At 49.7% G+C, this 16,706-nt stretch overlaps 1 protein-coding gene across 1 annotated transcript in view; it reads right to left on the bottom strand.

The window, feature by feature from the left end:
• The window catches only part of bmp6 (bone morphogenetic protein 6), a 26,118-nt gene extending 9,476 nt beyond the window's left edge, over positions 1–16,642 (bottom strand). The window contains exons 1-2 of the mRNA XM_067251314.1: positions 16,134–16,642; positions 2,498–2,690 (exon numbers count right to left, since the gene is read on the bottom strand). Of these exons, the coding sequence (XP_067107415.1) occupies positions 2,498–2,690; positions 16,134–16,539 (599 nt within the window). The 5' untranslated portion in view covers positions 16,540–16,642. The remainder of the gene's footprint in view (positions 1–2,497; positions 2,691–16,133) is intronic.
• Positions 16,643–16,706: the final 64 nt, after the last annotated feature.

The raw sequence follows: 16,706 nt of genomic DNA, 5'->3' as shown, positions 1-16,706 counted from the left end.
CTGTGCTCTGTCCCTATTACAGTAATCCCACAGCTCAGGTCCGATGGCCCCTCCCCTTCGTCCCACATCAAAGCCCTCAGTCACCCAGGTGTTCTGGGAATGCCCCTGCAGCCATGCATGGGCAGCCCCTCTTTACTGCTCGTTAAGCACAGGGTTTCTGGAGGATTCCATGGGAGCCTGTTCCCGGTCGCCCCCCTACCGGTAACTTCACACGTCAGACACAGCAGGAGCCGGTGTACCGGGAGCTGGCCGCTCGGGATCAGAGCGGGTGTGTGAGCGCTGGGAGGAACAGGTCAGTAAAATACCACAACCTCTTACTGACTGCTTAAATGGACTGGAATAATAAGGTCAAATGTCAAACCTTTATTATTTCTGTTCAGTCATAATAAATCTGCTTTATGGTCCATGTTGTCGACTGCTAATACACACCGTGTCGTGTCACTGTGTCAAGTTTAACAAGCATCCATCTCTTCACCGTCAAGACCTCAAAACCTGACAGAGTCACAACAGGACAGTGTGCTGTAGGCCACTAGAGAAGGAAGCTCTACATTTTTTTATTGAAATCTATTTGAATCTGTGAAAAGTCAGTATAAAGCACATTTATCCAGCCGTCAGGTCTTTTCACGCACACATTTTCTGCATTGTGATCTCACATTCCTCGGCTGGTGTTGGCGAAACCACGCCAATCAAATTAGAAGTACAAAAGGCGAGAAGTTAATTAAGAAGCCTATCATTATGTCTGCAGCTAGCAGGCGAACCCGTTACCGTGGGAAACAAGCCCTGGATGTGGTGAAGGCTTGACTACCCAGACTACCCAGGGGCAACAGCAGACATGACCTGAGACAACAACCACACTTTCAAAATACATGTTTCATTCTGCAACTTCAATGGAAACTTCAGAATATGTTTTGACTGGTAGATGCAGCCATCTCTCCATACAGCCAGTATAAACAGCTTCGAAACACAACTTGGAAAAACGCGCAAACGAGTCCATACGTCCACAATCGTGCGCTTCAAACCTGAAGGCCTACAGCTCTGTGACAGCCAGCTGTAATTTTCTTCAAGGTAAAAATCTTGTCCTGCAATAATACTGAAACTGGATATATATGGCCCCTTTCATCTCCGAATATCTTAGAGCTTCACCTGCACAAACCACCCGTTATGGAGGTGGAGGAATGTGACAAACAGGCATCTCATGATACAAGATACCCAGACAAACTAATCATTCTACATTTCCTGACATGCATAATTCACAAGCATGTTTTGTGAGCATGTATTGTATGAATGATTATAATAATGTAGAAATGTCCAGTGCTCTAACCGCTAAGCTAAACCCCCAAGCTAAACCCCCCTGTACAGTACATCCTCGATATCAAGGGACAACAAAAAACAACAACTAAAAACTATAAAAACATTCAGCTCTCTTTGTATGCTTAACTTCTCTCTGTGGAATTTTGGATGTTCATACCCACATCCCTATATCTTTACTCTAAATAAAAAATAAATAAATTAAAAGCCAGCTCTCATTTGTCAGTGTTACACACAGAGACCCTGGGGCTGTTCCATCAGAGGGAGGCTGTTCCATCAGAGAAGGCTGTTCCATCAGAGGGAGGCTGTTCCATCAGAGGGAGGCTGTTCCATCAGAGGAGGCTGTTCCGTCAGAGGGAGGCTGTTCCGTCAGAGGAGGCTGTTCCATCAGAGGAGGCTGTTCCATCAGAGAAGGCTGTTCCATCAAAGGGAGGCTTTTCCATCAGAGGGAGGGTTTTCCATCAGAGGGAGGGTTTTCCATCAGAGGGAGGCTTTTCGATCAGAGAAGGCTGTTCCGTCAGAGGGAGGCTGTTCCATCAGAGAAGGCTGTTCCATCAGAGGGAGGCTGTTCCGTCAGAGGGAGGCTTTTCCATCAGAGAAGGCTGTTCCGTCAGAGGGAGGCTGTTCCATCAGAGGGAGGCTGTGTTCATCTCAAAGCCACAATGTAAATGTTTGGTGTGTGTGCAAGCCCAGATCTAACTCAGGCTGTTTTGGGACTCTGTAGTGGGGTTATTTTAGTAAGACCTTGTGGTCTTGCCTCTCGACATAAACCACATGGCAGGAAACCATGATGGAAGCCAGTTTCCCGCTGAGAGCACAGAGCTAGCTCCATGCTCATAAACACCCTATCAATCCTGGCCTTCGGATGCTAGGCTAGGCTAACTTTTAGCATGGACGCACTACATCCTCTCAACTGAAACTGTTTTGCTATCGACTTGTGAAGGCTCTTATGGTCCGTGATGTTGAAGACATCCAAGCATTCTCGTAGCTGCTAGGAAGGGTTGGTCCAGTATAGAGTCCTGCTAGGTGGGGCTGTCTGGTAAATACAGACCGTTCTTTGATTCTGAAAACCGAAATACTGTTAGAACTGTTCACTTCTGATCCTTGATCTTTTACTGCACTTCTCTACATGCACTGTTTGTATGTTGCTTTGGATAAAAGCTAGAGAGAGTGTGTGTAAGTGTGTTACCTGTTGGGTTGCTCTATCACCACCTGGAACACGCTCAGGTTCAGCGTTTCGTTCCGGAACGCGCGGCTCACGCACTCCTTGTAGAGGCGGAACTCTGAGGCCGTCACCGCCTCTCCCTCGGGGATCTGGGACAGGTTGAACTTGAACTGCTTGTGATGTCGTCTCTGAGGAGAGAGCTCACCGTCGTACTCCACTGTCGTACACACACACACACACACACATGCACACATTCAGAAACACAGGCACAGAAACAAACACAGAAACATACACACATTCAGAAACACACACACACGTAGAAGCAGAGGGAGAGAGAGAAACAGACAGAAGCACAAGGTTAACCAGGAACTGTGAACACGTCAATAACAGGGCAGCATGTTTGAGAGTTCTCAACATGGAACCACACAGCAACATCAGAGAGGCTGGCTCACTTCTCATACTGGGAATACAGTTCCGGTTGTTTTGAGTCTGTGTGTATTCTCCCAGGCTGAGAGCAGAGCGGATATCTCCTTCACAGACTCAGCAGCGGGCTGGGCCATAAAGGACTCTTAACGATCCTGTGTGATTGATACGTCTGGACTAATGGGGATGTGGGTTAGTGTTTCCTTAAATAAACCCCTTGTTATTGTCTGCAGCGAAAGCCCATGATTTGGGGGTTGTAAACTCGCCTGTGTGTTTCTCGACCACTTGAGAGGTTCAACAAATGAGAAAAACCAACAAGCGTTCCTCTGAAGAGCTCTCCCACATCGCCCAGGGCAACGATGGCTGCTGGGTTGGGTTCCCCGGGGAACTCCTGTCTCACTCTGGTCTGAACTCCCAGAACTGGGATGTCTCCACAGAGCAGTACCACACAGTGAGAAAGCAAGGGGGAGAGAGAGACGGAGGGAGAGGAAGGGAGAGAGAGACAGAGGGAGAGACAGAGAGAGCAAGAGAAAGCGAGAGGGAGGGAGAGAGGAGTATAAACATGTAGCACAGTATGCCTATCCTCAATCTTTCCTGTCGCTAACCATGTTCTGCAAGCACCCCCATGATGAAACACTCACTCGTTCTCTCTCTCTCTCTTTCTCACACACACACACACATCTCCAGCAGCACGGTAGTTCCCAGGGCTCTAAGGGTTGTGGTTCCCTCTGTAAGTGCTGGAGCAGGCGGATAGTACAGCCGGAGCAGTGGCTGATGGGATTTCCATGCTCCTGGGCTGACACGCAGGCAGGTCCTCCCTCCACCAGATTACTAAGGACTGCATTAACTAACACACAGAGGAGTGCGTGTGTCTGTGTGTGGCCTTGTGTGTGTGTGATACGGCTCCTACAGTGACACCGCCCATCACACAGTCACACACACACACACCCATCACACAGTCACACACACACACCCATCACACAGTCACACACACACACACACACACCCATCACACAGTCACATACACCCATCACACAGTCACACACACACACACCCATCACACAGTCACATACACTCATCACACAGTCACACACACACACACACACACCCATCACACAGTCACACACACACACACCCATCACACAGTCACACACACCCATCACACAGTCACACACACACACACACCCATCACACAGTCACACACACACACACCCATCACACAGTCACACACACCCATCACACAGTCACACACACCCATCACACAGTCACACAGTCACACACACACACACACCCATCACACAGTCACACACACACACACCCATCACACAGTCACACACACCCATCACACAGTCACACACACACACACACCCATCACACAGTCACACACACACACACCCATCACACAGTCACACACACCCATCACACAGTCACATACACTCATCACACAGTCACACACACACACACCCATCACACAGTCACATACACTCATCACACAGTCACACACACACACCCATCACACAGTCACATACACTCATCACACAGTCACACACACACACACACACACCCATCACACAGTCACCGGGAAAGTTCCATCAGGCAGGGGAAGGCCTTGTGTCAGGGGGGCGGAGCTGAGTTCCAGCAGGCTGTGTGGATGTTCCAGCAGGCTGTGTGGATGTTCCAGCAGGCTGTGTGGATGTTCCAGCAGGCTGTGTGGATGTTCCAGCAGGCTGTGTGGATGTTCCAGCAGGCTGTGTGGATGTTCCAGCAGGCTGTGTGGATGTTCCAGCAGGCTGTGTGGATGTTCCAGCAGGCTGTGTGGATGTTCCAGCAGGCTGTGTGGATGTTCCAGCAGGCTGTGTGGATGTGTATCACCAGTGCCGCCTGGTCCTGATCACACCTGAAGAGTGGTTCCTCTTCTGGCATCTCGGTTCATGTTATGTAATTACTTGGAAGACTATATCCAAAGTGACAAACGGGGTGGGATTTAAACCAGTGACGTCTAGATATGCAGCTCTACCACCATCCCTCTCCCCCAGAGTAGTGACCCCAGGTCCCCTGGATGACCTCCGTGCCCCCCCTCACACTGCTGGAGGCTCCATCAGGCTCCATCAGGCTCCATCAGGCTCCATGGAGCTTCTGAGAGACCCTGACACACACAGACTTACCAGCACATCTGATCCCAGCTCTACCTGACCGCTGAGGATCCAGGAGGAGATGCCTGGGCCTCGCTGAGGAGGAATCTGCCTCAAGTGTTTCTAAAGACGGGACAGCAGGAGTACATCTTTCCAACTAATAGCATGTCATGGAAACAGATGGAGGGGTGAACGAGGGCCGGGTTGGCACAGGCTGTTAACGAAGAATGGGCTGACCAGAAACACTGACCAGAAACACTGACCAGAAACACTGACCAGAACTGCTAGCACACACATTGGGCAATACCGTACAAACACACGTTCTCACCACACAAACTGGGGCATACAAATGCCTCTATACAACAAACACACACGTGTACGCATGCACACACTATCACACACACACACACCAACACACACACCAACACACACAGATTTCGATAGTAAAGGACAGGACAACAGGCAGGCCTGGGTGAGCCCAGTGCAGAGTGGAATGTATGATTTGGTTCAGCCAGGTGGGCGGTTTCCATCCTCACAGATAGATAGTTAAAAAGAAAGAGATGGAAAGGGATGATGGGGTGAGCAGGGAGAGAGAGAGGGAGATATATATATATATATATATATATAGAGAGAGAGAGAGAGAGAGAGAGAGAGAGAGGAGGTGAGGATAAGGAGAGGAGGGGGAGTTTTGGATAGCTTTAATTGAAGCTGTTCTCTCGTTTCCACCTGCGCAACATCTGCGTCCAGTGTCCTGAATGCTATTGTCATTATCCCACACAGTACAGCCCCCCCCCCTCCCCAACAGAACTGCTTCCAAACATATCTGCACGATGAGGCAACATTCAAACTTTGATTGAAGTCCTTCTGCTACCTGTTTGGGACAATGTTGTCTTGGTCTACTTGCTGTGCCACTCCAGGTCACAGGGAGGCACTGTGACAGAGGGCCTGATATCAACTGTGCTACCTGAGCCCCAGAGAGAAGGCTCTTATACCTGCTCCAGGGAGGGCTGTCAGCGGGACCTTCCTGAGGAACGGTTTGAAGAGGTTGCGGAGACAGCAAGGTCAGCTGCTGCTCTGCCCAGGTCTGAGATTGATGTTTACGCTTAGTAATTATTTACCATGAGGAGGTTTACTCAGGTACTCTGATGGAGAAAAAGTCTGCTGCAATGTTGTTTGGATGTTATAGTTCTCTGATTAGTTGCAGACTGCAAATCTTCATTCCTCAAGAGGCTCTGGAAGATGGTTGGTCGCTAGGCCGATCAGCTTTGCAAAGGAAATCATTCTTCATCTTCATGTTCATGGCCCAGGAGGCAATGAGCAACATACCAGAGACTTCATAGTCTGAAATATAAAACCACTTAGACCTCACTAAAATACATTAAAATAAAAGTTGCAACCACCCTCTACACCCTCTACCCTTTACAAAACACTAGAGCGTCTATGAATAACCCCACAATAATCTTCTTTGTCATTAATCTGTCAGATTGGCTAATCATTCAGGAACTCTCCCAACCCACAAAATATTTTGATTTCATTGCCTCTCAAGAAAGTGTCAGCAAATCTGCTGGTTTAACCAGTAAAGACACAACAGTGGTCGAAGGCAGGACTATAATTCCTGTGTGTTTATGTCATTATACGGCAAATCTATCTGGTTCCTCTGGCGGAGGCAAGGGTGCTGGAGGGAGCAGCTCCTAAACATCTCTGTGCTCTCTCTCCAGTACTGCTTCTCGGTTCGGTTAATTAAAGGTTTGTTCAACTCTGGTTTCTTGGGAAGCTCTGGGGCTTCAGAGACAGGAACTTTGCTCTATTCTTTTGCTTTTCACAAGCCAGGTCACAGAGGGCTTTACAGGCTACGCTCAGCTACCTCCAGGGTTGGGTTTCCATGTCCCGCTTGCCCAGGATGTTTGTAGTCAGGCAGCTCGGAGGGCCAGAGTCCCTGGGTACCAGCCCTGGCCTCTCCCCTGACCCAGCCCTGGCCTCTCCCCTGACCCAGCCCTGGCCTCTCCCCTGACCCAGCCCTGGCCTCTCCCCTGACCCAGCCTCTCCCCTGACCAAGCCCTAGCCTCTCCCCTGACCCTGCATCTCCCCAGCCCCAGCCTCTCCCCTGACCCAGCCTCTCCCCTGACCCAGCCCCTGCCTCTCCCCAGCCCCAGCCTCTCTTCCCTGGCCCAGCCTTTCCCCTGACCCAGCCTCTCCCCTGACCCAGCCCCAGCCTCTCCCCTGACGCACCCTCTCCCCTGACCCAGCCTCTCCCCTGACCCAGCCTCTCCCCTGACCCAGCCCCAGCCTCTCCCCTGACCCAGCCTCTCCACTGACTCAGCCCCAGCCTCTCCCCTGACCCAGCCTCTCCCCTGACCCAGCCCCTCCCCTGACCCAGCCCCTGTATCAAAGCCTGCCCACCAGGCACCACGGGCCCAGGCAGCAGTCACTGATGGTATCCAGGGTTTATGACTGGACACACACACACACAAACTCATATTTTCACACACCCATTACAGCACACTAGTAGTGTGAGAATGGATGGTCAGGAACTGATTACCCCTCCATACTGGGCACATGTGGAGAGACCAGCACGCTGGAGACGTGAGAGACCAGAACCCTGGGACATGAGAGAGAGACCTCCCCTCTACAGAGAAGGTCTCATGCCACTAGCAGCCCCAGGAGTCTCCCAGGCCTCACCTGTCGAAGCTTCAGCTCCACAGCTTAGATAATGACATCACTCGCCAGTCTCCATGGATTGGATCAATTAGGATCCTATAATCCTGTACTTTTCTACTGTGATCATCTTCTAATCCTCTTTAAATGTGATCGGGGGGGGGGGGGCCTCGTTCAAACCCCTGACAGACTGATGTCTGCTGTCCCAAAGCCTCCCCTCTCCCTCCCCTCTCCCTCCCCTGGCCTCCCGGTCCATCCACACCAGGGCTGCATTCCACCCCAGCACCAGGACACACCAGGGCTGCATTCCACCCCAGCACCAGGACAGAAGACACACAGTAATCTGGAACCCCATCAGCTCCTGCCTCAGCTGAGCTGTCTAGAGGCTCCAGGGTCATTTGGGATAATTGCCCCTCAGCTCGGACTCTGTTAAAAGATTTCCAAGGTCTGGCCAGCAGCCCCCCTGCCAGGATAGCAGCAGGAACTCACCCAGCATACCTGTGTGTCATTGGTCGAATGTTGGGACTCATCCCAGCATACCTGTGTGTCATTGGGAGATTTCAGACCTTCTCTCAGACCTGAGAACGATATGAACACTCCGGTGCCGAGAGGAATGTTCCAGAGTCTGTGGGGGGTGTGGGGGGAGTTGGGGGTGAGGTGTGCGTTGATGCAGTGTGTTACACCTGTGTGTGTGCGGTGCATGTTGGTGCCTGTGTGTGTGTGTAGGTGTGCCGTGCGAGGGTGAATGTGTGTTTGTGTGTGTGTTTTAAATACAGAGTCCCTAACCCAAACCCAAACCAGCCCAGAGAGACAGAGGCTCCTCGGTGTTGATATTCTGGTAACATTTCTCCCAGCAGCCCTCGTAAGAGCAGGCCAAGCCAACGAGCTGTCAACAAATACGGCAACATCTTTTTTCTAATCGAAAGGAAATTCCATTAAACAGGGAAATGTACTAGAAAATAAACACTCACATTCTTATCCACTTTCTGACATATGGAGGCAGGAATAAAAACCTGGTTCTGCCAAGCAGCTGATTCAACAGTCTGGCAGGCCGACGCGCGAGTCGTCTCATCAGGCACGTCTGTGGGGGGGGTGCTGTCCTCTCACGTATCTGAGACCGGGGGGGGCAGCACTGGGTGGAACCATGCTGCCTGTTTTCAGATTTCAGTAGATCTGTAGAGCAGCAGATCTATAGATCTGTAGAGCAGCAGATCTATAGATCTGTAAAGCAGTAGATCTATAGATCTGTAGAGCAGCAGATCTATAGATCTGTAAAGCAGTAGATCTATAGATCTGTAGAGCAGCAGATCTATAGATCTGTAAAGCAGTAGATCTATAGATCTGTAGAGCAGTAGATCTATAGATCTGTAAAGCAGTAGATCTATAGATCTGTAGAGCAGTAGATCTATAGATCTGTAGAGCAGTAGATCTATAGATCTGTAAACCAGTAGATCTATAGATCTGTAGCGCAGTAGATCTATAGATCTGTAAAGCAGTAGATCTATAGATCTGTAGAGCAGTAGATCTATAGATCTGTAAACCAGTAGATCTATAGATCTGTAGCGCAGTAGATCTATAGATCTGTAGAGCAGTAGATCTGTAGAGCAGTAGATCTATAGAGCAGTTGATCTATAGATCTGTAGAGCAGTAGATCTATAGATCTGTAGAGCAGTAGATCTGTAGAGCAGTAGATCTATAGAGCAGTAGATCTATAGATCTGTAGAGCAGTAGATCTATAGATCTGTAGAGCAGTAGATTCCCCTGCTGCTGCTTCCCTCTGAGGGTCCGGGAGCGACGGCTCATATTAGAACAAAGTCAATAAACAGCAAACAGAGATGTAGTCCATGGTTTTGATATAGTCTCTCTTTGTTGTCTGGCCCAAACCCTCTCGCTTCTACGGCCTTCTTCTTCATGCTCGGCCAAGTCTGAGATTATTATTGTCAAGGTTTCCTTTTATTGGCCCGTCAGGCTTCGTGGAATGCCATTTGAGAGCGGGTCCCTGGAGTGTGTGCGTGTGTGTGTGTGTGAAAGAGAAACAGTATGTGTGTGTGTCAGAGAAATAGAGTGAAAGTGAAAGACAGAGTGACAGAATGTGTTTGTGTGTCAGAGACAGACAGAGAGACAGGTAGACCAAAAGAGAGAGAGCGAGCAACAGACAGAGATGGAGAGAGACAGCAGGGCAGCAGAGCCAGCAGGGAGACCTGCTATAGTGATCTGCGCTGCTCCAGCAGGTGTGTGTGCACGGGGCGGGGCGGGGCTTGCCCCGGCTCTAGCAGATTTAAAGGAGGAAGCTGGTGTCAGTCTGGAGAGATGGATTCCTCCTGAGGGATCCGATAAATAAGGAAAAAATATCTTTGAAAAAGGAAACGCAGCTGTTTCCAAAAGAGAAGTCAAAATATTGGTGGCTGACATTCCACAGCAGCAAGCTAGAAGACTGCAAGGGTAGAAGTATCTCTCTCTCTCTCCCCCCCTCCCTCTCCCTCTCCCTCCCTCCCTCCCTCTCCCTCTCCCTCCCTCCTACTAAGGGTCGGGTTGAGACTTGGAGCTATTCCCTTTGGATGCTTCCCAGTCATGTTGACCACAGTGTGTTTCAGCGGCTCAGAGCCCACGATGATCTGTTGGGTCCTGGAGGGCCGGTCGGGTTCCCCGCTGTGAGCAGCAGCCAGGTCAGGCCTGTCGGACCAGGGGGAGGGACCAGGGGGAGGGACCAGGGGGAGGGACCAGCGGAGGGCTCTAAAGGAGCCTGCTTCTGGTACATCTACCCTAGCTGCTCTTGTACGGTCAGAGGGTCAACATGAGGTGGATGGGAGGCTTCAACATCCTGTATCTCCTCCATCAGCAAGCCTAGACTCTTTTACATACCATACACACAACTACACAACCAGCACAAGCTGGTTTAAGGGGCCGGGGGGCCAGGGAGGGTGACATAAACACAGCCACACTGATTGACCTGAGGAATGGAATGTGTCAGTGGGAGTAATTGCGGTGATCTCAGTCCTGCCTGCCCACCTTCTTCCTCTCCCTCTCTCTCCCTGTTTCTCTCTCCAGTCTCACCACATCTCTATTCACACAGCTTTCACTGTCACTCTCTTTCTATCTTCCTCCCATTCCACTCTTTCCATTTCTCCATCCTATTTTCTCTCACCCTCTTCCGCCTCTCTCTCTCTCCCCACCTTCATCCCTCGTTCTATAACCTCCCTGTTTTCCAGCTCATATCATGTTTGGAAAGTCACCATCCCCTCCCATTCCCCTCCCCTCCCCTCCCCTCCCCTCCTCTCCCCTCCTCTCCTCTCCTCTCCTCTCCTCTCCTCTCCTCTCCTCTCCTCTCCTCTCCTCTCCTCTCCTCTCCTCTCCTCTCCTCTCCTCTCCTCTCCTCTCCTCTCCCCTCCCCTCCCCTCCCCTCCCCTCCCCTCCCCTCCCCTCCCCTCCCCTCCCCTCCCCTCCCCTCCCCTCCCCTCCCCTCCCCTCCCCTCCCTCCCCCTCCCAGTCAGTCCCAGCCTCGTAAATTAGAGCGAGGCAGCTTGTTTGGGAGGCGGGCTGCCCGTCCGGATGGGAGCGATCGGAGCACTGAGGCCCGCGGGCCCGATTCTCCTGGTTGTTGTTTCAGGCATGTCCTCTTTGGAGGTCGGACCATCTAGGAACACACAGGGTGAAGGGGCCGGGCCCTCGGCTCCTGCATCCAGAAACATCTTCCACAACTAGAGAGGAACTCTGGACTCCAACACACACACATTCCCACCTCCCTCTGCTAAACTCCAGGGCCTTGTGACCTTTCACCCCTGCCTCCTGTCATCCTCCACTCTTCCTGTTCACGTCTTGATCTCCAGCTCTCGTCTGTGTGTGCTTCAGGAGAGATAAATCTCTCTCTTCTCCCGGTGGCTCAGCGGAGGAATGCGACTGCGTGGATGACGGTGGTGAAATGTACGTCTTGTGAGCGTCTTCCTTAACTAGACTCATTATTGTCCAGGACTTCTGTGATGTCGTCGTGTCGACTGAACCTGCAGGATGCAGTCAGGCCGTGTCCTGCTGTCTGGTCCAGGAGACGGCCTGCAGTCTGGTCCAGGAGACGGCCTGAAGTCTGGTCCAGGAGACGGCCTGCAGTCTGGTCCAGGAGACGGCACGCAGAGCCACACTCAGGTGTCCATCTGAGACACTCTGTTGTTTAGAATAGGTGAGTGTGCGTGTGCACGTGTATGTAGGTGTGAGTGTGCATGTGTGTGTATGTGTGAGTGTGCACGTGTGTGAGTGTGCGTTTCACAGGTTCACAGCTGCTTCGCATCAACATATCAGTGCTGTGTTGATTCAGGGCCAACATCACCTATACTGCCCTGAGATCCATAACTCCTCAAGGGGGGGAGGGGGTAAGAGAGGGGTGTCTCTCTCACACACACACACACCTGCACGCAGCCAGACAGTTTTCCTCAGGTTAATGATTAGGTGTGTGTGATACAGCCCTGTAAAGTTCCATATAAAAGAGACCAGACAGGTGACAGGTTTGTAGCTAGGCTAGCGTACTAGACAGGCTAGCGTACTAGACATACAAGACATATACTTAAAGAGGACTAGCTTAGTCACTGCAACCACAGATGAGTTTCTGTGGGTTTATACTGTACATAATAGAGCTTACGATCAACTACTGTTAAAGATGGAGATGCAAAGAGAGAGAGAAGGATTAGAGAGAGAGACAGAGAGAGAGAGAGAGAGAGAGAGAGAGAGAGAGAGAGAGAGAGAGAACATGACAGATGATGTTTCAGAGTGTTTCCTAATCAGATGTTCTCTCAAGGTTATCAACCGTCCTGGGCAGATTGTTAACTCCAGGAGTGTGCCATGTCTCACGTTCTTATCTCTCCACGTTCCCCGTCCCACGCCATCCCGCTGGGGTCTGGAATGCCAACAGCTCCCGAGGGAGAGTGAGAGGGAGACGCTACAAAAACAGTCCTTGGCATTCTTAGTAGTTGAGATGTAATCTCGGCAGCCATCTTGTCAGTATGGTGAGTTATGCCGTGAGAGGGAGAGATATCATCGAGGAGAGAGGAGCCGGGTGTGACAGACTTCTTCAAGTGTAAACGGAATGCTCTCTTTAAAAATCTTATCTCCTGGCCTTGGGGTCGTTTCATGTGTGTGTGTGTTTTTGTGAGTGGGCGTAAGCGTGTGTCTGTTGTGTGTATGTGCGTGTTGATCTATGAGTGATGATCTTCAAGGCTGTTTGGTTGGTAAGAGACACAACAGGATGCAAAGGTTTTAGGTTTTGTAGGTTTCAACAAAAAGAAAAAGGATTTTAGTAGATAAAGACAAACCATGTAAAGTAGAGATGTTCCCTCAGTTTGTTTGTTCCCTTTGAAAGAGCTGAATTTGGGCCAAACATGGGGGGGTCTGAGACAGAATATAGAGGCCCAGGGGGGCAAATAGAGGCCAAATAATATAAAGAGGGATAAAGAGTTAGAGGCAGGATAGAGGCTAGGGGATAAAGGGCTAGAGGCAGAACAGAGGCCACAGTTCACATGGTTTAAACGTAGCAGGGAAAAGCCTCTCCTTCAAACAGTTAACTGTTTGAAGGCGGCCGCCTAATGACTTGATCAGGCCGAGGCTTTGGGACACGTCCTGGTGCAAACAGACAGCTTACTGCAGCTTTAACACTCAGAAACACTGCCAGGCATCATAAGACAGGAATAACAGGCATTTAACAAGCCCCAGAGTTCTTCATAAGCCCTGGATTGTCTGGACCTGGCTAATCTTGAGAAAACCCCGCTCCCTCTTTCTCCTAAAACCTCCATCTCCGAGGTCAGCTTTCAAGTGTGGGAGGGAGTCTGCTGGGGCACTAGGGCTGCGCGGGTGGCTGTTGACTTAGCTAAGAAGGGCAATGACAGCTAGCTTTAGCAGTGCAATGGGGTGTGGAGAGTGGGGTGAGGGGGGATGGAGGGATGAGAGGGATGAAGGTAGTTTGTGAATGGAGGGAGGGGTCCTCCTCGTCTGTGGATCAGGGAGAGGGAGGCCTGAAGGTGGAGAGGAGAGAGGGAGGCCTGAAGGTGGAGAGGAGAGAGGGAGGCCTGAAGGTGGAGAGGAGAGAGGGAGGCCTGAAGGTGGAGAGGAGAGAGGGAGGCCTGAAGTCTTCCGGTGGAGAGGAGAGAGGGAGGCCTGAAGTCTTCAGGTGGAGAGGAGCTCCTTTAAAACAGGAGGTGAGATTCTCACACTGGCGGGCTGGAAGTTCCCCTTCCTGACAAGCTGGCAGGTAAACAAGGAGCTCAAACAGGGATGGGAGGCTTGGGTAGTGTTGGGTGCCAAACCAACCTAACTGAGGCCTCTACACCTGCCTCACTGGGCTTCGCTGAACCATCAGAATAAAGCACTATATTGACAAGAAAATACCAGATTTTGACTGGCAGTACGCAGTCCAAAGTCATTTTTAATATCACATAATTCTGTGTGTTGTGTCTTTGTCAAGAAAAATAACAAAAACTCGATTGAAAATTACCAGAAAATGCTCTGGAACTCCCGAGAAGGCAGCTGTGTTTAAAGAGCAAATGAGGACCAATTATTCGACAAGTTGCTTCAGGACAAGTGTGGCCTGTTACAGGTCACAATGTGACTCATACTGTAGCGTAGTGTCACAAACCACCACTGGAAACTAGGATATCCACAAGGTAAACACTCTATTCTAGGAACGAGGAAGGAACAAGGTGTTTCTGTTAACCTAAATTTAAGTTCTCTTTCCTCTCTTCTTATATGTGAGTCAACAGATCTTTCTATTAATGAATTGTTGAGGAACCGACGGCCAGACCTACAGTTGAATCCTGAGCGGGAGAGGGTCTGGTTCACACCGGAGACGCTCTCTGTACGGAGACCTCTCCTTCCACCCCGCGGGAAAACTACCGAAAACTCGGTCACCACCAGTTGCGCTATCGGCTGAGGGGCCATTATGAGATGTTGTAACCGGCTGTCTAGACTCGTGCATTACTGTTTAAAATATCATTGTAGTGATGGAGTTGGATAGGATGTCCAGAGACCACTCGAAAGGTTTTGTCCCAAGCAGAGTGGCCCCCAGTGTTACTGTCAGAAAACACTGGATAACAACAAAAAAACATGACTATGGAAAACAAATCTGATGACGCTGACAAACGGTGGTCGCGCGATGTCTTATTTCCAAAGCAGATGGAGCGCCTTGGCCTGTTTTACATTAATTACTATCACATTCGAGGAAGGCCGTTTCCTCCAGACCACTCAGAACTCTGTGTACTATTGGGAGAAATGGCAATCTAATCCCTCGACTCTGGAGTTTGAGGGAATAGTCAAAAGATGTGCAGGGCGTGATTGGTGGAAGTAGATTCCCATATGTGCGAGGCGCTCAAAGGGTTTCAAAACCACACAGGGCGCTACAGAGCTCCCGGCGTAGTAAATAGAGACACCGTGGAGAACAAAACAGACCCTTCCCGGCCTAAATAGTCAGCTTTCATCGCCACATGTTGCAATTTCACGATTAAATTCTCCAGAGGACAATAAATATGAAGGCGGAGAGTGTCGTTTATGTAACTATCCGCAATAACGCAGCTCATCAATTGTGGAATTGTGTGGTTGTAGGCACGAGCTCAACAAGACTTTCTGGAAGTGTTACAGTTTATTTTCCTCGTGGGATTCGGCCTTAAGCTTTCAGCTCTCAGACTCCAAAAAATGGCCAAAGAATGACATTCATCTGGTTTAGCAGCGCTGACCCGCGAGTCTGGTAACACGTCTGTTTATCTTCACACAGTCTTGTTTAGAATTGCACTATAAACAGCAGCGCAGCTAATGGAAGGAGTGTCCGTGGGCTTTCATGTTTAACCGTTATGATTAAAGTATCTTTTCATCCCCGAGGGCTAATTAAGAAAAACTAGCAAAGCAGCACAAACATGTACCGAAGTTTACGCACAAAACTTCAACTTGTTAGTCGGTGCCAAGAATAGACTTATACCAGCGTCGTGGATGTTGATTGAAATATCTACTTTGGTGAGAATGTGTTCAACTTTCCTCCCACGGACATAAATCACGGAACCAATTGCACAACATTCTTAGTCCACCACTGCTCGGCAAAATAAACGCGTCGAGCGGAAACACCAGTAAAGAGTATCGAAGTCTTATTTTAAACTGTCTTAAGACAATGTGTAGGCTTACCGTGACCGCAGGGGTTAGTTAGTGGCTGATTCTGTAAGAGGAGAGCTCAGAAAAGTGTTGATCAGGGTTCTTAAAGCCATGCGTAAAAACATCGCATCGGCTTCAACGGTGAACCCACGCAACACCAAACACCTGTTATTCTCACGTAGGAGCCGTGTGCTTGGGGATAACCATCGCTTTAAGATCTGCATCATTTTTACGCACTAGTTTTAGATTATTGATCCATATTTTCCATTCATCTTGAAACTCCTAACAAATGACATTAATAAAACGATTAATAACGAAAGAAAAGCTGCATTTCTTACCTAAATTAACAAAGCTCATCACCATATCTGCGTCGTTCAGAAAGCCGTTCTCTTGAAGCGATGCTAAAGGGGGAGCTTGGGTTGTGAACATGGACTGGTGTTGGTCCAACATGCCGTCTACTTCGTTCTTCTCCTCGCTCGAAATGATATTGTATAGATCAAGCATAAAGAGCGGAGCAGAGTTATATTTTCCGTGAGACAGATGCGGTCTTGGTCGGTGTGGAAGTCCGAGAATAGACAGAATTTCCTTCTGCATTTCTCTCTTTTCATGTGTCCGTAACCGCCGGTGAATGAAACTTTGATGTACGTCGTTGCTCCCATCGAATAAATAATTGCTACCGGCAATAAGGAACATGCAGTAAGCGCTCCACCACAGCCCTGCGAAGGCGAACCGACAGCGTGTCATTGTGTGTCCAATTTGGAGTCCGACAGTTTCTGAGGTGCAGTTTTAAGTTCAAGCCAAATCTCAAATTCAGAATTTTCTTCAAATGCGATCTTCTGTCAATGAAAGAAGCAGACACAGCTTCTTTTAAATACAATTATTTTGATGAATCACGCCATAAGAAATAGGCA

This window comes from Osmerus mordax, chromosome 15 (assembly GCF_038355195.1).
Source record: "Osmerus mordax isolate fOsmMor3 chromosome 15, fOsmMor3.pri, whole genome shotgun sequence".
Classification (NCBI taxonomy): Eukaryota; Metazoa; Chordata; class Actinopteri; order Osmeriformes; family Osmeridae; genus Osmerus; species Osmerus mordax.
This window is presented reverse-complemented; position numbering and strand designations above follow the sequence as displayed.